Genomic DNA, 24,462 nt, shown 5'->3' on the forward strand with positions numbered 1-24,462 from the left:
AAACCAACAGTAAGTGCAACAATACTAAGAAAAGAAAGAGTGATTCACATGCAAAAACACACACCGAAGAGCTTGACTTGAGGCATAACTGAGACCCTCCATCCAACTTGCTACTACCATCACCTCACTGCTTCTTCTGCTATGCTTTCTTAACCAGAAGGGACCCTTCCTTCCTGCAAGAGACTCCCTTCCCCACACCCCCAGCAAGGACATGTGCCCCCTACTGCATACTGCAAAAGTTAAACTCTGTCGTGGCTGGGACCAGGACACACAATTTTCTACTGGTATTTTAAGTGCAGATGGTGCACTTGACTAGACATACCTGATTAACACTGTGGACTGTGAAATGAGGAACATCTTGGAACAAATGGTCCATTCTCATCTTTCGGGCTAGAGAGTGTATTCTGGAGAACTGATTGAACAGTTTGAGTGTAGCAATTCAGTAATCTCTATTCCCTCTGCTATTTGACCTGCTGGATGTTTTCAGCAAGCAACATAATTTTGTGAAATTATACCTACTGTTCAAACAAACGAAAACTCTTCCTTATAATCTTAGTTTACGAAATATTGTTTTACAAATGCTTGTTTTTGGTACAAGGTTCATAAAAATGCACATTGTTTTTAAATTTGCATTTCCTTTTTTTATTTGCTGCAGAATCTCAAAGTTACACGGAAGCCATTAACCTCTCTATGATGATGTCTGACAGCACCGTGGGCAATAACTCTTCTTTGCTGAGGGCCAACATGCAGACTGATCCCTCCTTTCAGCAGTGCTTTACATCTTCATGTACTGTTGCAAGTAGCAGTCCTATTCCAGGGGCAGAAAGGTAGGAAAAGATCATCCTACATGACTGTTTAATGATAATTCCCAGCTAAGATGTTACACTTGCATCTTCATTGCAGACCGTTTTCCAAGAACTTTGAGGTGGGATGTTGTCCATCGGCTGGATTTTAGCACATACGCAGGTGTTACTTTTATGTCAGGGACACAGACAACTTGGAAGATAAGTGGGAAGACAAATAGAATTTTATAGCTTAGCTACGTTATTTGTGCTAGCACAAGCTCATATATATATATATATATATATATTTTCTGTGTGTTTAACTGGCTTCTCTGATGTTTTACTTAAAGCTGTGTCCTTAAATTTCACATTGGAATAAGCTGTATATGAGAGAAGAGGAGCACTCTTCCCAGTGCCGACAAATGTTTTTAGTCAGTAAAATGTCAGTAGATTTGCTTTGGTAGGTAGTGTATAGCTGATTCTCTTGCAACTGCTCAGCAGGCTTAGAAATTTTATTATTATATACTTCTATTGTGGTAAACATGTAGGGCTCTGGACAAGAGTGTGAATAGTGTAAATTTACAAAGTAATCCTTGTCCAAAGGAGCTTACAGCATAAGCTAGGAAATGGCAAGAAACAGCAAACAAACAAGGAGTCCCTAATTACTTTTAGAATATTCAGAAGACCATAAAAATGCATGATCAGGCATTAGCTGTACACTGTATTTACTCAATAGACAAGGTGGTACATTACACCTGAAGAAGTTACCTTCTCTATCACTCTGCAAAAACATTCCTTTCTGGCTAATAATCCTATTCTTATTTTTGGTTATCTGGCTACTTTTTCACAGTAAGTATTTGGAAATACTTTTGGTAGGAGTGTCCGTTTCAGTGAGTACTTCAAGAATGTTATTATCTATTTATCTTTTGTTTATCTTCCAATCCAGTTGGTTTCATTTTCAGTCAGTATTGAGACTGTGAAATAATATTTTGGTTTTGTGATTATGAATGTGAACTATAAGACAGAAAAAAAATATGTTGGTGTTTGCTGCAGAGGAGGCAATGTAACAATTACAAGTGGATATGTATTAAAAGCTTATCAAGGAATTCAGTCATTATCAAGTTTACATTCCTACTTCAGACTTTATCTAGAAAATTTTGTTCCCTTCTTTCTAGATATTTTTTCTATATTTTTTTAATTTCACCTAGCAGATAGCTACAGCTCTAGAGTTTTTGTTTTTTTTTCTTGCAGCAATGTTTTTTTCAATTTGCTTACCTTCCATTTCTTTAATGGGCTTTCTAATTTGAGCTGTTTAAATCTACTAGCATTCATTTCCACAGCTACCTTTTAAGTAAAAATCCTTTCTTTTTTGATACATATCTTATGTCAGCTTTTTGCCTTTGCATTTCCCAATGAATTTGTTCTCTGTGGATTTGGTAATATTAGTAATATTTTCCAGCTACAGCCTAAGGGCATTTCATTTTTAGAAGCAATGAGACAACTTAAACTTTTATCAGTTGATTTTATCAGGAGCTTACTTTCTCTTGTTTGGAAGGACTTTCTTTTATTTTTTACTTGAACAGGTAGAATTGCTAGCAAGTAGAAAAACAGAACGTTTACTGTTGAAATATTTAATTCTATATATCAGAATTTTTCCATTGTCAAATAAATTAACCACTGACCTGCCTTTTTTTTTTTTTTTTTTTTTTTTTAATATGAGTAGTATTAAAATGGACCTGGTCTGCAAGTTATTCCTTGTGAACTGTATTACTGTATTATTACCATTATTATAGTTGCTGATTTATTCTGTGATGGTGCATAACCACCTTCTCAGGCCATTTCTTTTCATTTTTATTCTAGTGAGCATGAGGCACTCTGCATGTAAGAACTGGTATAGCCATGCCAGGTTTCTTCCATAAACCTCTACTTCTGTGCAGCTTTGGCATAAGAAATTGTTGCCTTCTACTGCTATTTTTCAGGTAGCACTTCTTGCTCATCAGGACTACTGTATGTGAAGCAGTACTGCAAACAGCCTCACTAAACTGATTTGTATTAAAACTAACCCCTTCAAACAGGGAGAAGGAGAAGTACTTTTAGCTGTCTTTAATTTCATGGACTGGTTTACAGTGCAAGCTCAGAAACTATCCCGTCAACACGGCTAGGTGGAGGGTGAGATAAGGCAGAACATAATGACCTGCACTGAAGAAGTTATTGGTCAGGATAAGGCTGGAATCCCTTGATCCAGCTGCATTACCTGGTCCAGCATTTTTTCAAAGAGCACCCTGAGATTTTTGTCCTGGGTGTGTTGTTTCATTGCTTTCAATGATCATTGAAGTATGAGTTTTATGATAACATTTTAAGGGAATGATTTGGCTGTTGTTTTATTTTTGAGTTTAATTTTTGCCTTTTTTTTTTTTTTTTTTTGACAGCTCTTCTGCAGCAGAATGTCCTTGGCTTGAAAGCAGCTCTAAAGCTTCCCTGTCAACCCAGTATTCAATGGGAAACAGCAGGCAGCCAGGAGGTTACCTTGTGCCCTCTGAATTTTCAAGTGCTGTGCAGGATGTCTCTCTCCTGTCTCGTTTCCAAACTCCAGGACTGCAAGTTGTCACTTTGAGCAACCTGGAGAGTTCACCAGCAGAGCCAGACCGAGAACATATTAGCAGCGGCAGTGGCCATGCCTGCCTGAGCTATAGTGGTACCAGGGACAGTAGCTCCCTCCGAGAAAAGACACAAGCTACCTGCACAGGCAGTGCTAGCACATCTAAAACCCTGACCTCATCAGTGGCAGGTGCTGATGACAGTGACTTTTTGACACAAAACTTTCTTACAGTGGCCTCTGGACACAACAGCCAGAACAGTGCAGTTCTGCATCACCATGGAGGGAACCTACATGCTCAGCCTCATCTTCCAGAGAAGAAGAGGTCCTCTGAAGGAGAGCGTTCCTGTGCCTCTGTCTCACCTTCTTCAAGTGGCTTCTCTAGCCCTCACAGTGGAAGCACGATCAGCATTCCCTTCCCAAATGTCCTCCCAGATTTCTCAATAATGTTAAGCCCTTCCCCAGTGCCAGGTAGGTTCTGTATCAGAGAAATGTAAAATACATTAGATTTTACGTGAGTTTATAAAAAGAATTTTATGGGTCTTAAAAGTGGAGAGAAAAAAAATAGTCTAATGAAAATGGCACAGAGGACTTGAATGATTGCAGTAAATGGTGCCAGTTCACTGGCTTTGGATGTGATATTTAGAAAACAAGGCTTCAGATTTCTTCCTGTGCTTCCTAGAAGTCAGCCATTAAGCAGCCTACCTTTTCAGCTGTCAGACTGCAATGGACCAGTGTTGAGTCCAATTTCTTTTAAAAAGGACTGGCTTCTCTGCACCTTTTAGAGTTGTGCAGAGAAGAGTTAAAAATGTGCATGTGTATTCATTGGGCCCTGTTGAGAAATTTGTATTTAATGCAGCTTTATAACTAAAAGTTTTTAATATTTTATGGATTTTGCAAAATGAAACTTCAAACATGCTTCTAGATTTTAGTGTGTGTTATATTTGCTGGTTCTAAAAGAGCTCAGTTTCTCTAAACTGTCCTAATGATGAAGTTTTTGAGTAATCATGGTGATTAGAAGTTGTAAATGAAAGTAAAAATGCTTCTGTTTTTAAAAAAAATTCTTGACATTTTTTTCCCTTTTATTTCACAGAAAACACGGCTGATAAACATGTGACTGTAAAATTTGTTCAGGACACATCTAAGTTCTGGTATAAGCCAGATATTTCAAGAGAACAAGGTATATCAGTTCATACATATTCTGACATATCCATTCATAGAAAAGCTAGTTGGTAAAGTCTCAATTTTAGATTCATACCAAATCTCTAAAAGAAATATAAAACCTAGAAGGATGACATACAGCCCCTCTTAGTTTCTTTTGTTGAAAGGCTGATTTTGAGTGTGGAGGACAGTCAAATAGTCCTGAAAAATGTTTGGTTAATTGGACAAATTATTAGCCCAACTGAACTAACTATGAAGTAATATAGGTCTACCTGTGGTAGCTGTTACAAATGCTCTTTGTTGTGAAGCTTCAGATTTTCAAATGGCAGGTATGCATGAAACAATACCAAACTGCTGTCTGCTATCTGAAACTTTTTGAGTATAAGTGTGTGCTGTTCTGACATGATCTCAGAATAATTCATTACCTAGGTCATCACAAAAGCATTCTCACCCACCAGTTGTTTTGTAGCCTGTATTTCAATGTCAAGTGACAAACATTATTTCTTGAAGATCATTACCATGGAACAACATGTTTATGATGTATGATGCAGATACAGTACTTTTATATGTTGAGGTATTTATTGAGTTAACTGAAGAAAGCTTTTATTACCTATGTGAAAATGAATACCTATGAGCACCTGGAGTACTGCATGTGGCATACAGGAAAGACATACACAGACCTGTTGGAGCAAGTACAGAGGAAGGCCACCAAGTTTAATTAGAGGGATGGAGTACCTTTCCTATGAGGAAAGGCTGAGGAAACTGAGATTGTTCAGTCTGGAGAAGGGAAAGCTTCAGAGTGACCTAATTGCAACCTTCTAGTTCCTGAGGGGAGCCTTCAAAAAAGATGGAGAGTGACTTTTTAGAACAACATTTAGTGACAGGACAAGGTGAAATGGTTTCAAACTAAAACTAAGTACAGATTAAGTATTAGAAAAAAATCTTTACTGTGATGGGCACTGGAACAGAGTGTTCAGAGTAGGTGTGGATGCCCTCCATCCATGGAAATGTTTAAGATCAGGTTGGATGTGTCTCTGGCCTAAGGAAAGTTGTCTCTTTTCATGGCAGAAGCATTGGAAGTAGATGTTCTTTAAGAACATCTTTAAGAATGGCCATTGCAATCGAGGCCATTCTTTCATGATTCTATGAACTTACACACTGTCCTTGCAGATGAAGAAGAGAATAGAGTGCATACATGTTTGCTTTACTCATTTTGACGGAAGAGATAATTGTCTGCATTTTCTTGATTTTTTTTTTTTTTACTTCCCCTTTTTTCCTGAAAAGAAACTTTGCTTTTAAACATTGCTCAGGCCTTGTAAAATATGCCTTTGTGCCCGTGTGCATAATATCCACATTCTGTGTGAACAGTCAGTTCAGGAGTCCAGCGTCAAAATTGGTCTTTTTCTAGGGTTTCTCTGAAGGTGTGCTGATGGTTGGAAATTCTAAAAACAAAGTATACTGGTATACACAAGTATTTCTAAAATGTTTATGGGAGAGGAAAGAAGGCAAAGTACAAAGATTTTATTAAAATCAACTATTAGATTAACTTTTTGTCTGTTTTCAAAGTAAGTTTAAAATTTTGGGCTACTAGATTTCATAGACTGCAACTGACTTGTGCAAAGCAGCAGCAATTTCCCTGAAAGTGTTTCCTCTTGGGGAGGACTTCATACTGCACTTTCAGAAGAGATCCCAGAATACAGATAAAAATATTTCAAAGTCAAAGAGCAAAATAAACACTTACATTCCTTCCTTTACTTTAAAACTCCTAAGGCAGTAAGGTGGCTTTGAAGAGACAAAAAGTTGGTGGTGGATAAAAATGAATGTATTTTGCCTGTTGAGTCTGAATAGGAAGTGAAAAACAGCACTGTCTAGTCAGTATGGGAATTACAGAGAGCTATACAGTCTTTTAACAAATAGACAAAATCTAAGCAGAAGTAGACTTGCACTTGCACTTGTTGTAGGAATTCTGGTGGGACCTGAGCACTCTTCTCAGTTTAAAAATCAGTGAAAATCAGGGTTCTATACGTCAGGCTTCTTTTAAAATAAGTATCTGTGAGATGTGGACAAGGTGTTTCCACTCAGATCCCACAAATATGTTTGATTGTATTCTGTTTTACAGCAATGAGGATAGGGAAAAATATCTTACTTCTTCTGGTGTCCTATTCATTATGCATTTGTACTTCTGTACTTTTTGAGTGTGTGCATTGTTCTTGAACTGTTTTTCTCTCTCTTTGCTGAATTCTCTTGCAGCCATTGCTGTTCTCAAGGAAAAGGAACCTGGGTCTTTCATCGTTCGAGACAGTCATTCATTCCGAGGGGCCTATGGGCTAGCAATGAAAGTTGCCACACCACCTCCTTCTGTGTTACAGTTAAAGAAAGGTACTTCTGTATGTTATTAAATAAGCTATATATAGTAGGTAGTCCTTGTTGGTGTGCAGTAAGCTGTTGGAATCTTCCCCTCTCCTCATAAGTGCAACTTGAATTGTAGGCTACGTTTGATGTGTTCTTAAATGAGACTGGATACAGTGCCTGTTTTACTATGTGGTTTCACCATGACTTGTGTGTTGTGGCTGTGCATGTGTTGCACCTCATCAACCTAATAAAAATCAGTGTCATCTCAGCAATTGGTCTTCCCTAGCAATCAAATATCTGCATCTCATTCACAGGCTACAATGGGCTGGAGTGCTGAATATTTTCAATCGCAAAGTTTTGTTTTGAGACAGTTCTATTTCAGTTATAAATCTGAAGAGATTCCTAAGGATAATTGTTTAAAAGAAGTGGTGATTTATACACCTACTCTGTCAGCTCCAGTGCCTCCATATAGAACTTGTGCCTGATGGTTATGAAATATAACATGAGAAGAACATGCAGAAATCATTTACTGGTATATGCAAACTCAGCAGCCAACATCTGTAGTGTTCTTGGTTCCATTTGTACTACTGCAGGGTTAGTGGAGTGGGTGTTTTTGCTGCTGGTTTTCTTTTACAAAGCTTATTATGTTTCATTAGTACATAATGACTGGTGAGGTCAAGCAACTAAGATTACAGGAAAGTGTTTATTTTTAGAGCTGTTTTTATGGCAGTATGGTTTTGGCTGTTTTGGTTTGGTTTTGTTTTTTGTTTTTTGTTTGTTTGTTTGTTTGTTTGTTTGGCTGTTGGTTTGAATTTGCTTCTTGTGGGGCAAGGTTAGCAGTTCACCTCTATTACAGCAATACTTTGAATCTGTTTTAATCTGGTTTCTTGAAACGGTTTTTAATAACAACTTGCCAGGTAGTCCTTTTGTTGCCAATAAACATCAACAGGACCACTCCAATGACTTACTTAATGAACTCAAGGTAGGTGTGCTGGGGTGGTGGTACAATTAGGAGGCAAATTGAAAGTGGCTGGTAGGTGGTTTTAGTAGTCTTTTCTTATCATCATTGGTGAAGTCCAGAAGACACGAAAACTCAAAGTCTGCCAGCCTTTTAGAGACAGTTTATGCTAGCAGTAGTGAGACTGTAGCATTCTTCATGATACTTAGCTTTTTTGGTTTCCACTGTTTAATCCCAGAAGGCACAGATTGGTTCCATTTCCTGTAGTGTTTAGTCCAGGCTTCCCTTTCCCACATACCTTGTAGTCATTTTTTTTTTTTTTTTAACTTGGTGAGAGCATAACAGCAAACAGTATGCTGTTTGAAAAAGTGATCAGTGCAATATTTTCTTGTGTAGCAATTTCTGCTCTCCAGATGAATGTATTCATCTGTATTGGCCTGAAAGTCAACCCTTGATGTGTTTCCTGGTAGATCAAAGAAAACATGTGTTTATAGCTCTTCTGTTAAGGTTTGTATGGTTTGATAGCTTTGTCTTGTTGGTATGGAATAACCTTCTAATTATTTGGAGAAGGATTAGTTTTGTACTCAGGTATGAAATACTGTGAATCCATCTGTCAAGAAATACTTAAGTTGTCTTAATTTTATGTCTGCATGTATATGTATATGTTTAAAAGGATGTTAAATCTTGAGGGAATTTTTACATGTCTCTTGCACTTTGAATCTCCTCTTTTCATCCAGCTCTGCAATTTTGGTTTGTCTTTGATTCATAAGATGAAAACTGTCTTAAAATCTACTGAAAACTTAGTGCTTCACATAATTGTTTTTAGGAGCAGAGACTTAGCATAAAACTGCAGAAATTTGGAAATCTTAAAATTTGCTGAGGGAATTGCTGTCATTACCTTTGTGTAGCTACATCTACTCTTTTAATCTGGAGAACGTCTTTGAACAGAAATGTCACTGGAAATTGGAATATTTTTTCATACTTTTACTTTCTTGTCACTTTGGATACAAGTTCTTTTAATGGGCAAGTGCATCAAAATTTCTAACCATTCATTTTCCAAATTTCTGTTCCTGTGTGTAGCTGGGACCTTACCTGGACATTTTTGCACACTAGTGTATATTTGGATGTCAGTGACTTAAGAATATAAAACCATTTTCTCTGGTTGTGTAAAGTGAGCTGTTTGCTTATTTGTTTTTTGCAAAATGGCCTTTTAAGTGCATCTTGTGACTCGCAGAGTAGGTCTAACTGTATGATTTTCATTTTATACATAAAACATGTAGTGTAATGTGGAAAAACTGCTTCATAAAGATCTAGTTTGTGAAGCTTGTCTGTTAATTGCTTCTTTTCATGAGTTTTCTTTTTCAACACAGTTGGAGATTTGTCAAATGAACTTGTCAGACATTTTCTGATTGAATGTACTCAGAAGGGGGTACGCTTGAAAGGATGCCCAAATGAACCATATTTTGGTAAGTACTGTGCATCACAGGGACAGAGAAAATGGAGACAGTTGGCATTTGGCAGTGCTGACTTGGATGGAATACAAATGAGAGACTACTTTGTTTGAGTCCAGATGACTTCTCTAGGAACTCATTCCAAGGTTCCAGGAGCATTTTACGTATTTACATTAGGCAAATGTACAGGGCACAGATGCATATGACCAAGCTTCAAACAGTCAAACTTGTCTACCACTACCAATGTTGCTGCAGAAAGCTGAGATAGATCAGTCTTATCATCCTAATTGATTCAAGACCTTTTGTTCTGTGTTACATTTATGCTGCGTATCAGGTGGCTAAAAATGACACCAGAGTGAGATATTCACAAGGTATATTATGCTATGTCAGCCTACCTAATGTAGTATGATGGAAGTACAATACCTCTACTGGCAAACAGCCAGAGACCTACATACCTGTTCACTCATTTGCTTTCCACTCATTTAAGATAAGAGGGGAAAATAGAGCAGGAAAACTTACGGGTTGAGATGAAGACAGGGAGATACTAACCAGTTACAGGGCAAAAGAACTACTCAACTTAGGAAAAATTATCTTAATGTTTTTCCAATTAAAATCGATATTTGGGTAGTCAGACATTGAGGGTTACATTCAGTGAAGGTAGTTGGGTTTGCAAGCTGGAAGTGCAAACTGCAGATTGATCTATGGGTGTCCCAGGCAAGAGGCCATGACCTGCTGGCCCTTTGCATAACAAAGGGTCCAGGGGCCTGTATGGCCAGGTGACCAGATACTCAAGAGATGCAGCAGCAGCCAACCCCCAGACTCTCCTGCCCTTAGACTGTAAGGGTATCTCTTCTTGGAGGCACCTAGTTTGAGGCTGTTATTGTGTTATTAAGTTGTTGCACCAAAATTAAATTATTTTAAGGATCCAGAAGTCTGAGACTCAGCTAAAGGAAACTTGGGGTTGAGCTTTGTGAGGAAACATCTGACTTTAGGTGTGGGGTGTGTAGCTGTGAAGGGGCTTTGAGTACCAGCTCAGGTGGTGCAAGAGTTACTGCCAGAGTGGCTCCTGGATGGTCAGACAGGGAAGTTTCCTTAACATGAGAAGCAAAGACAGGTATTAAATAACACTTTTCCTTCCCCTTTTCCAAGCTCAATTTCACTGCTTCCTCCCAGACTCCTCATGCCCACTACAGTGGGTATGACAATATATGGTCATTACGGAACAGTTCCTCTCTTCATTCCTTTCCCAGTTTTTCCTTCCTGGGATGTTGCCTTTTCCTGTAGGCAGCCATCCTGCAGGAAAAAAAATCTGCTTCAGCATGTGCTCTCTGTCAACCACAGAAAATGTCCCATCTGTTCCAATGTGAGGTCCTCCAAAGGTTACAGGGCGGGGGATGGCAACTTTGATACTCAGAGCATCTCCTTCTCCTCTGCCTGTGGCATTCCCTCTGCTGTGTCTCACTCAACGTTTTTTTCCATAGGTGTCCTGCAGTGGTTCTGCTGAAATAGGCTGTGTTTGGCATGAAAGGCCCCTGAACTCTACCCAGAGGTCATCCTGCAGCATTCCTACCCCCTGTTACAGGCCTTGTCACATACACCAAATACACCTGTGAAAGGGTCATCTACCATAAAATTAACAGATGTGAAATTAAAGTTGTATTTAAAGTAAAGGTGGATTTAAGTTTATCAGTATTTGGCATGAGACTTAAATCAGAATTTTTAGTCCATTCCTACTTCAATCTTGAATACCTGTTTAGGCACCTATGTAGCCCTACTAGTCATTTAGTTTGAACATCTCCTAATCTTTCAATGTGTACAGCCTGTGTTGCTTTGAAAATAAACCACAGTGAGAGATGAACCCCACACAAGTGCCTTGAGAGCATGTTGGAGTTACAGTTTAATAAAAAATATTAGACTAAATGCAGTGATACAGAAAAACTGGTGTAAACTCACAAAATCAGAGTACAGCCATCATCCCTGTTGATTGCAGTCTGATTAAGCAGTGGTTGCAGTCCTGTTGAGGTGATGATTGCAGTCTTGTTGAAAGCAGTGATCCTGTGAAAGGTCTGGTCCTCTTCTGGGTCTGCTGAGCAATGGTGGTGGTGCCCCAAGTCCCCAGAACCGCAGATGATACACAGTCAGGTTCAGGTGGTACCTCTCTCAGGGTGGGAAGTTTCACAATGGAATGATGCAATACTCGAGTCCGTGGTGGCCCCTGAGCACAGATAACCCCCTCAGGATGAGTGTAGTTAACACGGCTGAGTTCATTGTGAAAACCAGAAAACATAGCCTTGCAGGGTTTGCCTCTTTCCCCTTATCTAACACCCAGCCTGCAGTCTGAGGATTTGAGTGGGCACTGGGCAGCTGTTGAAAACAACCCACTCTTAACACTTTATCATGAACTATGTAGATGGGAGTAGAAAAAATAATTTGGTTACACCCCACATTATAACCCAGGACACAGCCTCAAAACTGCTTCACAAAGTAGATGCGCTATTACACATGCTTATGGGTAAGATAGTGAAGGACTAATAGTATCAATCTGTCTTTGCATTTCTGTGAGACTCTTGTAGAACTGGGTCATCTTTCCGTTTCAAAGAAATTTTTGGTGTAAAGATGAGGTTGGTTTTGGTTCAACTGGGATTTTTCTCCAGCACGTGGTTATAATGTTTGCTGCTTGTTAGTAAATGCTCTTGAAGGATGTTTTTTTTACAAACAGATTGATGAATATTATGCCTTCCTCTCACTCCTTACAGTCTCACATGCTAAGTATTAAACATAACTAAGGTTGAATTACTTCAGTTACACCAAGGCCAAATTGCAGGAGTGACTTTGAATAAAAAAGAAGAATCATTTAATAGAGAATACTACGTACGTCAGTGCTGCATTGAATGGAAGAGGTTTACCTGGACCATCTTTTATACTTTCAGAAGTACAAAATAGAGGAGGGTGTAGACAGTAGATGATGAAGATTAGGTGGCTAAGAGGTAGAAGTTGCTTTTTTTACCTCATCATGTAGTACAAGTAACCTCTTGTGCTCTTAACCACCTTCGTGAGAATTTACTGCATTTAGTGTAGCAGAAGTTGAGAGCGTTGAAAAGAATTTACTGACTTCTGTATTTGTAGTGATTTTGTAATTTTTTTTGCTTTCTTCATTTGAAGCACAAACATTTAGGTTAGGATCTAAGCAGTGTATTTAAGAGGGAAATGGAACATACGATTGTGATTAATGAATTCAAGAAAATCTTGGTTTAGGTCCCTAGAGATTTTTAAAGGTAGCAGAGGGGGCCCTTAGTCTGTAAAATACTTGAGACCAAACATAACTTAAGCATTCTTGTTGTTTACAAAGTTAACTGTGTATGTCTTGTTACTCTTCTGACCACAGGGAGTTTGACAGCTCTGGTGTATCAGCATTCCATCACTCCACTGGCATTGCCCTGCAAGTTGCTCATCCCAGACAGAGGTATGCTTGTTGAAGTACAGAAGAGATATTCCCAGCCAAGTTTTGCTTCAGTGTCAGTGTCTGAAGGCAGGTGAATGTGTCGCAGGTTGAGATCTAAGCAAAAATGCCCCAAGGAGGAAGCTATGTTGTTGTCTTCAGTATTGGTGATGACTGTTACCCAGAGTGTTTGTGAGCATACTGGTACTGTGATATTCCAATCATAAACATATATTCATCATGGAAATCCATACAGTAATTTACCATGTGGGAAGACCAATGTACTTCTTAGACATGACATTATGCCAAGTGTATGGTTTGATTTAACCACTCATTCAGGTGTGAATAGCAGAAAGATAAGTAGATAAAGAGTAGGTGGTACCCTGAGTGTGACACTGGCAGGAAGAATGTAGCAGCTTGCACAGGTTCAAATATTGTTCAAGTAAATGATAAAAAAGCCTATGTTGCTTCATCCATTTATGATTCTAATTTTGTTTATACTGATTTCATAAACCACTCTAAGACAAAAAACAAAAATGCTCATGCTTGTGCAGTAATTCGGTTGTCTGATATTCTCCCACATGAAGTTAATCCCAGACACATCATTGAAATATTTAATGTTCTTGTGGTTTATGACTTTACATGGAACCCTTTAAACTTTTGTTGCAGACCATACGTTAATGTACAAAAATAGCATTTGATTTATGCAAATACATCAATGAAACCATTTTAGCGCAAAAATATGCTGTGGTAGATGTGACCAGGAGGTCTCATGCACTTATATGGCAAAACACCATGGCAGTTGGCATGTTCTCTTTATCCCCCTCACCTAAGATGGAATAAGATGGAAAACTTACTCTGTTCTTCCAGAGGTACAGGACTGGAACATTTGCCTTGTCTTGAATAAACAGTGAAATTTTATTTTGGATTTATTTTTTAATCTGATTTGATCATGCATTTTAAGATGTTCTTCTGTAGTTAATGACAGGATACAGTGCCTTGAGTATTTAAAATGTTTGGATCACTGTAAGTCTAGCCATATGAGTAGTCACAAACTGTATTATGGCTCTCTTCCTCATTTGATTATATTTAAAGATGGCATGCCTCATGCTAAATGCAGTAGTAAGTGAAATCTTTTTACATGCACTTATATACCTAAAATAACATGTTGGTGCAGTTTTCTTACTACTTATAACAATCAGTTGAGAGGTAAACGTTCCACTGCCGTCTTAATAGTTCAGATGGGTTTTTTCAGCTTAAGAAGAAAGTTGTGTTGTCATCCTCTGAATCAAAATATAATTAATTTATTTAATCATGGTAACACAAAGTTTTTCTGTATAAATTAGTGGAAATTATACAAATCAAATGAGATAATTAACATCACACTATACAAGATATTTTCAGGCTGTAGTGAGGGAATATAGCTATAAGTATTGTCTTAATGTGTCATCATGTGAGTTCCTCCAGCATATGCCTGTGTTATGTTTTGTATTGTCAGGAAATAAAGGTTAAGCATCCCACTTGCAGTGCTTGAAGCAAAAAAAACCCTTATGCAGCACAAAACTTACATAGATGATTATAATTGCAGATAAAAGTGATTTCAGGTTTCTGGCCAAGAGTTGTCCAGTAGCTGAGATCACAGTTAAAATTGCTAAGCTCATACATGAGTGTGGACTTTGATTTGTTGATTCAAGTCCATACAAGACATGGACAGTGTTTTCTGTTTGCAGATCCCTTGGAGGAGAAAGCAGAAACTTTTCCACAAACTGCTGCAAACTCAGCTGCGGAGCTTCTCAAACAGGGTGCAGGTCTGTTGAACTTTTATCCTTGTATTTGACTGTTACCAAAGTTTGTGTCTTAGAGGTTGGGAGAAGTTGAAGCTTAGATTGGATTAAAAGATATGTAAAGTTATCCTAGTTAAATTTATTGTTCTGGGTAGAAGTGTAAAGGGCACTGTGTACTAGTTTTTTTCCAGGTTTTCTGAAACCAGCTGCTATGTTCCACAGCCCTGTGTTTGGTTTCCAGTCATGTGTCTGGTGAGAATATGAGGTATACCTAGGTTACTTCAAACATGGCAATTTTTAAGCAGGACATCGCTTTCATAACGGATAAACTTTGAGAGGATATTTTCAACCTGTGGTTGGAGAGGTTCAAGAGCTATGTGTGAGGTCTACAAAAGCCACCTAAGGAAGGTTTTCAGTTAGGGTTAAGTTCTTTTCATAGGGGTTAACAATACCACTCCAAAATGCTTACTGTTGCATCAATCTGAAAAAAAATTTGAAGAAAAGTTCTCAGTATTTAACTTGGTGCTGCATGTTATTAGGAAATGTCATGTGTCTTTTCCACTGGATGCTTTTATGGATTCTTGTGTATAGTACAACACCCATTCTGGCAAGTTGAGTTGTGTTACTGCAAGCTTATTTGATGTGACAGGGGAACCATGACAGTATCTCCAAATGATGTGATGCTATGCACTGTTACCATCTGTATGGCTCTCAAACTGAGGTGTTTGTAATAGCTGTGTAGAGGTGTGTTCTGCTTCTTACCTGCTTTGTTAGTGTCCACAGAGCTAGTTGAACAGCCTGTCTGAAAAAGTGTGGTGCTATCCTAACTCACCATATTAGACAAAGCTCTAAGTACTCCCGAATAATCTTAAAGTTGTCCTTAGTAGAAATCCAGCCAACTGTGCTATTCTGCTGTACAGTGGGCGTGTCCAGGGGATCCTGCCCATGTTCTCCCATGGTCTTTGGTTTTCAGATTGCTATGCATTCTCCCCAGCAGCCACCTAATTAGTGCCATTAGAGCACAGGAATACACTACTTTTGCCCCCTTCTAGTAAGTTGAGCCAACCACTGGATCCACAAGTGAGTGTTGTGGCAAAGCATGCATTTCTAGGAGCGCTGCCTCATTACCCTCACACAGTTTAGAGCACTTCTGAAGGGGCAGTTGTCAAGTTGGCCAGCTCTGGAAAGAAAGTGTTTCTGCTTGCTTGTGCAGCAGTCTGCTTTGACGTTAAAATTTGAAGCACCACTTCGAGTGCTGTAATTGAGCAGAAATGCATAGCTGAGGCAATGGCAAACCTTTGTGAGGCTGTGCTGCGAGTGAGTACATGTTGGCCCACTAGTCAGTGTTTGTTGTGGCCAACAGGGAAAAAAACCAGAATTAATTTTTGTAGAACTTTACTTCTTAGAAAAGCCATCAAAAGGATCATATATTGTCTTCCAAGAAATACCGTTTTTTTCCTTGTCAGACAGTACTTTAAAAGAAAAGAAAAAAAATTCTTTAGCTGGGGTAGTAAGGTAAGTCTTTATGGGAGCTCTCATATCATGGATCATTTAGGGTACTAAGTACATTTGGTTTTAACCTGTTTTGTTGTTTTTGTTGTTTTTGAACAAAGATTTGGAACCCAAATATATAAATTAGGTATGAGAGGTTCTCAGAGGGGTTTTTTGCCTTGATACGTTAGGGGTCCCTTTCCAGTCACAGAAGCATTCAAGTTGTGGAGCCCAACACTGAAGTGCAGACTCAAAACATGTAAATTGAGTCCTTTCAAAGAAACTTTAAAGCAGATACACTTTCTCCCTGTCCTTCTATACCCACACTTCTCTCACTCCACATGCAAAAATTATATGCTTTCTTAGAATGATTAGTTTTTATAGTTGCCTGAAAAACCTAATGAGCATTTCCAGGTTCTAAGTGCTGAAGCTGACTAGAAATCCTTCACTTCTTAGACACTGACAATTGAAGACTAGAAATCATACAGATAAGAGGCTTTTCCCTAGAATACACCTTGTTTTCTGTTTAGCAACAAAATTTTCTGCCCAAATAAATTGCAGTTCTTAATTTCTCTTTACACTGATGAAGTCAAGAAACTAAGCATTCTGAACAAAGGACATTCCCAGTCTATAAGCAGCATCGTAAAGCTGTTGCTGGTGGCACAGATGTGCTCCTGTATGTCACCTGTGAAAGACAAGAGTAGGAACATTGCAGGGCAGCTGCACTGAACAAAAGGTCCTTTTTTTGTTCTGGCTTGGAGTATGGTTTCTCCAGGATTACTGTTCTTGATGCTTTGTCAGACCATGCTGATGTTTCTAAAGGAGAAGTCTTGCAATGTCTCATTACCTTTCCTCTCCTTTTTAGGCTGGTGTTTTCACTTTGCAACACTTTTGTACAAGTTTCTATTTATTATTTTCTGTGCTACAGAAGCAAAGGAATCTACTGTATTGGATAATTGCTGTTTGAACTATCACTTTGAGGGCAATCTAGATAAAATGCTTGGAAATTTCATTTATAAACAAAACCTCAGTGTGTTGACAGCAATGCACTGTGTGGCAGAAGGGGAAGGGACTCTGATGTGTGTGGCTGTGAAAGAAGGGAAGCTTCCTGCTCTGGGGGAAGACCCACAGGATAGTGAAGAGCTTTAGATCTGTACCAACCATACACAGTAATGAGGTGAGAAGAAGAGAGCAAGCATATGGTTTAGAATGTTCATTACAGCTTTACTCATCATCTTAAATTCCTCTGTGCATGAATTATAATTGATTCAAGCAAAAGTTACTGAAATTTTCACAGCAGTGCAAAAATACATTTTTGAAATTTTACACTTGCAAATAAAATAAATGAAATTTCAGGATCCCTTCTTTAACTGAGCTTGATGAACACAGAGCTTGAAGTTACTGGGCTGATCATGATGCTGGAATCAAACTTGGGCTTAGGCAGTTTTTAACTGTATGATTACTTGGTTGTTTTGAAAGTGCCAGTTGTCTAGCTCTGTAATTTATGTAAATAGTCATAGGAGAAATCTTAAAACGGATTACAGAATAGCTAAATGAAAAGAGAAACTGTTAGATTTAATTTAATCTTTGCTTTCATAGGAATGTTGGCAAGCTAGATGAACAAATGAAATATAACCATGGTGATTTGTGTGTGTCAACTGATAGCGTTGTAAATTTTGTCCTGGATACATACACAGGTGTTTTTATGAAACACAGAATGCCTTGTGCTAGTGTTCAGCTGTGGGTGTGTGTAATCATTCTTGCTTGTTCTTAATTTGTTTGTAAATTTGACTGTATACCACAGTCCCATATCAAGCATGTAAATAATTCTGTTAATTCTATATAGTAGTTCATACTTTAGATGGCACTGTACTATGTAGTACTATACAGTAGTACAGTACTACTATATAATGCTATGTAATATTCATACATATTTTCCTAGTGCTCACTGCAGATTTGATATGAAACCATGTAAAAAAAGTAACTGTTTGGTAGCTTTAGAAACCAGTGAGCATCTATTTTATAGAGATATTTCAGAAGTTGCTAATATCTCCAGAAGAGTAATAGTACTTTTAGAAGTAAGTGCATGCTGAAATAAAGAAAAGGCCTAAAAATGTATGTCAGTCATTTTTTATCAGTGTGGAAATTGTTTTACTAGCCCAGAAATAATTAAACATACAGAATACTATGGAATTAATGAGAAATGAGCTTTGAAATAACCCTCAGTTCTTTTTGATGTGAAAACATTATTGTCTTGCCAATCAAGTGAATGGTTTCCTTTGAATATAGTTTAAATATTTGAAAATGTATGATGTATGGATGGATGCTGCAAATGTGTATTTTCTTACTGGCTAATGCATTTGAACTTAAAAGCAAAATATCCCCATTATTTCAGGAATGCCTTTGCTCCAGTACTACCTACAAGTGTACTCTGGTGCTGTCTTGTATTTATTTAAATTTCAGGATATCTGTGGGTAATAGATAAGTGTAGTCATTGGCTTTGATATAAAAGTATTAAAACCAAAGGGAGAATAGAAGGCCTATGACCTCTCAAAATCTTTCCGCTCTTTCATTACAGCTTGTAATGTTTGGTACCTGAATTCAGTGGAGATGGAGTCCCTCACAGGCTACCAGGCAGTACAGAAAGCCTTGAGCCTGACACTGATGCAAGATCCTTCTCCTGTCTCAACTGTTGTCCATTTCAAGGTGTCTGCTCAGGGAATCACACTGACAGATAATCAAAGAAAGTAAGCAAAAGAAGGATGGGAAGACAGTATCTGGCCCTGTCCCTGTCACTGTTGATTTGACATTCCTACTTAAATTTTGCACTATCTGTCTCAGAGGATACTAGTATTATAGGAATGATGGTGACTGTGTATGGCTGCAGTACAGGAAAAATTACTTTTTAAGCTGTGGACTTTATTTCCATATGGTGTATTTTACCTTTGGAAGGTTACTTTGATATTACTTTTTTATTGTTATTTCTTATAAAAAGGGAAAGTAATGGCTTTGCTGTCATTTGATATTGAACCTATGCAGCGAAATGACATCTTTCACCAGTATCAGTGAACAGAGCTGATTTAAGTAGATGATGTATATCTCCAGCATCTGAAACAGTGTTTTGGATAGCCTGTAAGAAACTGTGATAAAAAGTTAATTTTTCTTTACTTTCTTCTAAATGCTAGTTAGGCTACCACAAAATCTTTCAATTAGAAAAATTACAAGAACAAAGGAAGGACAACAGGTGTTTATTATAGGTTAAAAAATAATAAACATTCCATTGGGTTTGCAATCATTTGTAGCATATCACAGAACCTTTACCTTAATTGTAATGCCTGGGAGAGTGTATATTTTGAAATGTAGTATGATCAAATTATTCGCAAGTTCCACAGAGTTGTCTGTCCCACTAAAATAGTGTCTAAATGGCCAGATTTTAGAAAAAATATATTTCATACTCCTAGCTCTTAGCTTGAAAATCAGTTTTCTTTTAGCTTAAAGACTTGATGTTAGTGTTTTAAATACATATTTATTGGACCAATTCAGGTGGCTTTCAAAGTCACTCATAAATAGCAAAAAATATTTTCTGTATTAAATTAAAGCTAAATATAATCTATTTCTCAGATTAGCTTATTGTTTAGAATTCTAAGTATATTTACTGTTTCTGAAATTTGTTTTATTTCTTCCTATCCAGACTCTTCTTTCGTCGACATTATTCAGTCAACACTGTTATTTTCTGTGCTTTGGATCCACAGGACAGAAAGTAAGTATGACAAGCAGTATTTTTAATGTGTTATTTGTATTGTTCTACCAAAAACCCCAAACAAACAAACCAAAACTAACATGGGTTTCATTTTTATTTCTCCATTCTGTGTTTTTTACTGCTTTCCTAATGGACAAGGTGGATGAAAGATGGCCTTTCTGCAAAGTAAGTGAAGTCTCTTCTGACTGCATTTTTTAAGAATATCATTAAAGTGCTCAGTTTCTTGGTGTTATAAATTACTTTTGTCTGAGATGTGGAAGGGAAAGCCATTGTTTAGAGACAAAAGTCTCTCAGCCCTCTGTAATTAGATGTTGGTTATTTTATCTACACCTCTGCAAGTTGGGGCCTAATTATGTGATTGGTGGTGGGATGTCTGGAGCCAGAGCTAGCATGGTTTATTTAGATTGCAGGTCTGTGATGTGACTGGTTTCAGACATCGGAGATATTTGCCTCAGTTTTGTGTTCTGCCTGTCCAGCACAATCTAACATAAATTTTTTTCACTTAGACTGATAGCTTTAAAAAAAATCCCTCTCCTAGTTCATAGATGAAAACACTCCTAGTAATATTAGTATTACCATAAATACATGATTAGCATAATACATGATTACCTGTGGATTGCAAAGTATTTTCTATTGAAGGCAAGCGTTGTTGTCACCCTTTAATGAAAAGAAATAAATTAAACAGAGAGCCTCAGCACTTGTTTCTGGAAAGGAATAGAAATAAATGGCTTAAATGCTTTTCTAATACTCTGTCCACCAAGATATGTAGCCCTCAAAGTCCTCTCTTTGGGCAGTCCCTGACACAGCACACCATGTGCCCCCCCAAGAAAACAGCAGTATCAAATCAGATTAAATGTATCTCCAGGGTCAGCAGCATGTCTGACAGCAAACAGTACAGGATGCCATATGGACAGAGTAGAAGGAGGGGGACAGTCTTTCACTGATTCTCTCCTAAGCTGGCTGGTCTTTCTGGACTGCTGTGTTTCACAGTCATATGGAATCTTGTCCATCAGAACAGAGAAGTCCGCTGTATGTGCTTGATTTCTGCACTGTCTTTTCTGATTTATGAAGTGAAGCAATGCATGTCTGTCAGTTCTCTGACATCCTGTGATTGCTGCCCTTACAGAGTGTTCGGGTTCATTGCCAGGAAGCAAGGCAGTGCCACAGACAACGTATGCCACCTCTTTGCAGAGCATGACCCAGAACAACCTGCCAGTGCCATTGTAAACTTTGTATCAAAAGTCATGATTGGATCCCAGAAGAAGATCTGATACTTTTTCCATCCTTGAATCAGAGCTCTTCGCTGACTTCACTGAAGGAAATCATTGTCAGAGAGAGAGAGGCTAATCAGCAAAAATGTCTGAATATTGTCATTCTCAATAAGAAAACCAGAGGATGATCTGTGTATTGTGTTCATGAGAGCTCAGGAGTTTATTTCATAATGTCTCACAAAGCATTATTTCTTCATTTTTGTATCAGAGGGCAAAACAAAAGAAGATGGGTGCCACCCAAAATCATGTAGCCCTTAATTGAATGAAGCATAAATAAAGAGCTTTCCTTCTGATGGTTTCTAATATATCTTCATATGCTGTTTCTCATAATTTGTTGAAGCAGAAATACCTACTAGATTGCACTGCTTTTTTTGTTCAGAAAATGTTTTGTGAAACCTCCACAAAGGCACTTGCCATGATTGCATCAATGGTAGTTATAGGCCTTGCAAACGTGCTTTTAGGAGAATGATTATCTTGAAGTAAACTGTTTGCTCTTCCCTGTATCTTTGTGGTCAGTGATGAGGACTGAATGGAGAAAGGGGAAGATGTATATGAAGAGAAGGTTTGTGCAAGTTGTTTTGTGGTAAGAAAGAAGTGGCAGTGTGGAATATTCAAGAAGATTGCTCTGTATTTAGTGTTAAGAAGGCTGAGCTGTTTTAGTTGGAAAATTTTTCAGTAGTGCAGAAGTGGCAGAACAAAAAAAAAGTGTGAAAATCTGTTCTATAATTTGGGGGGTTTTGTATATATTTTTTAAATACCAAGAACTAAGCAGGGAAGATAAACGATTTTAGTAATTACAGGATAAAAATGAGGGAAAAGCAAAGAGGATGCATTTTTACCTGTGACAGATTATTTACAGTGGATCTCAGATCTTGGCATGGCATAGAGATAATTCTTAAACTAGACCGTTGTTGAGCTTTACCTCTAGCACCATTTTGTGTAAGTAAATGTGTGTGTAGCTTGTGCCTTGTTAGAGACAATAGTCTGGTATTTTGTTTTTTTTTCTTACAGTGACAAGACACGTCCCATTTTCTGCCTCTGCAATACTGTTTTATTGCCCTACATAATATGTAATTGTATTTATGGATTCTTTTACCCCATTATTTTGCTGGAGTTTTGAGGATGTTTTTTACCTTTTTTTTTTTCCTTTAACTTATAGGAACTATATTTGATTTGTTATTCCTTAGGTTTGGGAATCTGAAAGTGAATGGGATTTATTTTGTTACTTTGTCCCATTTCTTGAGAGCATTTATGTCATGATTTCTACATTCATCACACTTGTACGTATCTTTTTACCTAACACATTGATATTTGAAATGCTTAAGAAAGTGCTATTTAGCTTTACAGAATATTGATGCAGTGGATTACAGTGGAAGGCTGCACAAGGAGAGTAAGCCACTGAGATCTCCTGTGTAGTTCCCCATGCACACTCAAAAAAAGCACTACTAGACCCCTGTGTGAAAACTGTTGATAATGCAACTTCAGTGTGGCAAGTACTGAAAAACTCACTGCTTCTCTTTCTTTTGTTTGTTGCTGTCAACAATATATTAATAACCTGAGGAATAAAATAACATTCTGTATTTTGCATGTTGATACAGGAGCCACTTTATCCACTTGTAGATTTTAATCCTTTTATCCATCAAATTGAATTACGTTTGTCCTGTATAAAATATGGGTTTTTTTTAACAGCTCTCTTTTATTTCCTGAAGTATTAGGACCATGTCAAATCTTACTCAGTTACCATAGCTGAAGTGTTACCAAATTATTTGTGTAACTGCCAGTTTTGTGTAAATACCTTTATGCTTTTTAAAATGAAGATGGTGAGGAACAGAGATTGAGAGAAGAAATATTTGAAGTTTAATGTATTTGGACCAGAAAGTGATTTATTAGTAGCAGTGGGCATTGGATATCTGTGGAAGGGTGAAGCAACTCAAAGTGCAGAATTCAATAGCTACCATTGAAGCAACAAAGGCAAGTATCTCTGATTAGTAACATCTAATTATGTTCTTTTGGCACCGAGGTATACTACTTAAACAGTGTTTATGTACCATCCAAAAAAAGGAATGCAGTTCTTACTTCTAGGAGATTTTCTCTCCTTTTATAAAATGTGAGAATAAGTTTTTCTTAAGATTCTTTTGGTGTACAAAGATTCTAGTTGCCTAATCTCATTACCCTGTTGGAGCCCAGAGAATTTCTTCAGATGACATTTCAAGTATATTTAAATCTCAATTAGATTTTCATCTGATGTGTTGTAAGCATTGAAATGAGGAGGATTTTTTTACTTTATTTTTTCACTTCTGTAGATAGTAAATTTTAGTGTGTCTTTTTAGACGCTAAGTGTTGGCCTTTGGGCTGAAAATAAAATGTCTTTTTTTCCCCGTGTATTGTCATTTCCATTCAGGACCTTATTTTTTATTCCTTGTGCTTTCTCAAGGTCCGCTGAATTCACAATTATGGTGACACTCCTGGTGCAGTTTTCTGGGAGTTTAGCTCTACTTGCTAAGTGGGGAAAAAAAAAGTTACCCTCTTTCTAAGGGAGATTTTCTATTTTGCATTCCTTTGGATGGTATATTGCCATGTGCATTTGCTTTTTATGAATTAAAAAATGCACAAAGCAAGATAGTTCAGTATGTACGATTATGTAGTATGTGTAGAAAAATATTAATGGAACTTACCTGTCCATGGCAAAAACAAGATTAATCTTTATATAGCACTTTCTTTCAAAAATTTTTTGGTAGATGTGTATATACAATTTCATAACTAATGCAGCAAGTTGACACATATATTTAGCCAGATTTCTGTTAAGGTGGAAAGTAAATATACTACTATAATCATACAGTGTTAAACTACAAAAATGCTAAAAGCCAAGTTTTTAATTAAACGGTTTCACTGTATCCAACAGTATGTTTAAATATTTAATGTTTCTTTCTTGGTGTTTTCTACTAGTGAAAATTCTCACTTTTTTATTAAAACTGTAAAGAAGTATCTAAAGGTCTTCAGTATATAAATGAATGTTCTATAAATTCTTTGTATAGTCATTTTCTCTGCTCTTCAGATACAGTCTCTTTCAGATTATAATAAAATTACAAATGTGAAATTCCACCCCACAGTGTCACAGTGCAGTCTGTTAACCTTCTTGCATTGAAAATTGGCTAATAAGGAAAACCTTCTTCAGGAATTAAAAATAATTTGAGTGCTGACGTTTAGTTGTAAGAAATGTTTGAGATTTCTTTCAAGGATTTCACATGAGCCTGTGTTAGTGATTCAAGTCAGTTAAAGCATATGATTTTCCTAGTTAATTTGTGATTTTAATGGTATAAACGTATCTATTGCCTGCATTGCATATTACAATGGAAAACCTCCTAGAGGGGTTGAGAAATTTAAACCCTGGCTGAAACAAAATCAAAGTGCATCAGA

At 37.4% G+C, this 24,462-nt stretch overlaps 1 protein-coding gene across 1 annotated transcript in view; it reads left to right on the forward strand.

Annotated features, from left to right (window-relative positions):
• TNS3 (tensin 3) overlaps positions 1–24,149 on the forward strand; it is a 122,791-nt gene extending 98,642 nt beyond the window's left edge. Inside the window, exons 16-26 of the mRNA XM_066323113.1 lie at positions 656–827; positions 3,212–3,849; positions 4,472–4,558; positions 6,790–6,918; positions 9,220–9,315; positions 12,686–12,763; positions 14,470–14,547; positions 18,593–18,761; positions 19,706–19,774; positions 19,913–19,939; positions 20,901–24,149. Of these exons, the coding sequence (XP_066179210.1) occupies positions 656–827; positions 3,212–3,849; positions 4,472–4,558; positions 6,790–6,918; positions 9,220–9,315; positions 12,686–12,763; positions 14,470–14,547; positions 18,593–18,761; positions 19,706–19,774; positions 19,913–19,939; positions 20,901–21,045 (1,688 nt within the window). The 3' untranslated portion in view covers positions 21,046–24,149. The remainder of the gene's footprint in view (positions 1–655; positions 828–3,211; positions 3,850–4,471; positions 4,559–6,789; positions 6,919–9,219; positions 9,316–12,685; positions 12,764–14,469; positions 14,548–18,592; positions 18,762–19,705; positions 19,775–19,912; positions 19,940–20,900) is intronic.
• Positions 24,150–24,462: the final 313 nt, after the last annotated feature.

The sequence above is a fragment of the Sylvia atricapilla genome, chromosome 1 (assembly GCF_009819655.1).
Source record: "Sylvia atricapilla isolate bSylAtr1 chromosome 1, bSylAtr1.pri, whole genome shotgun sequence".
Classification (NCBI taxonomy): domain Eukaryota; kingdom Metazoa; phylum Chordata; class Aves; order Passeriformes; family Sylviidae; genus Sylvia; species Sylvia atricapilla.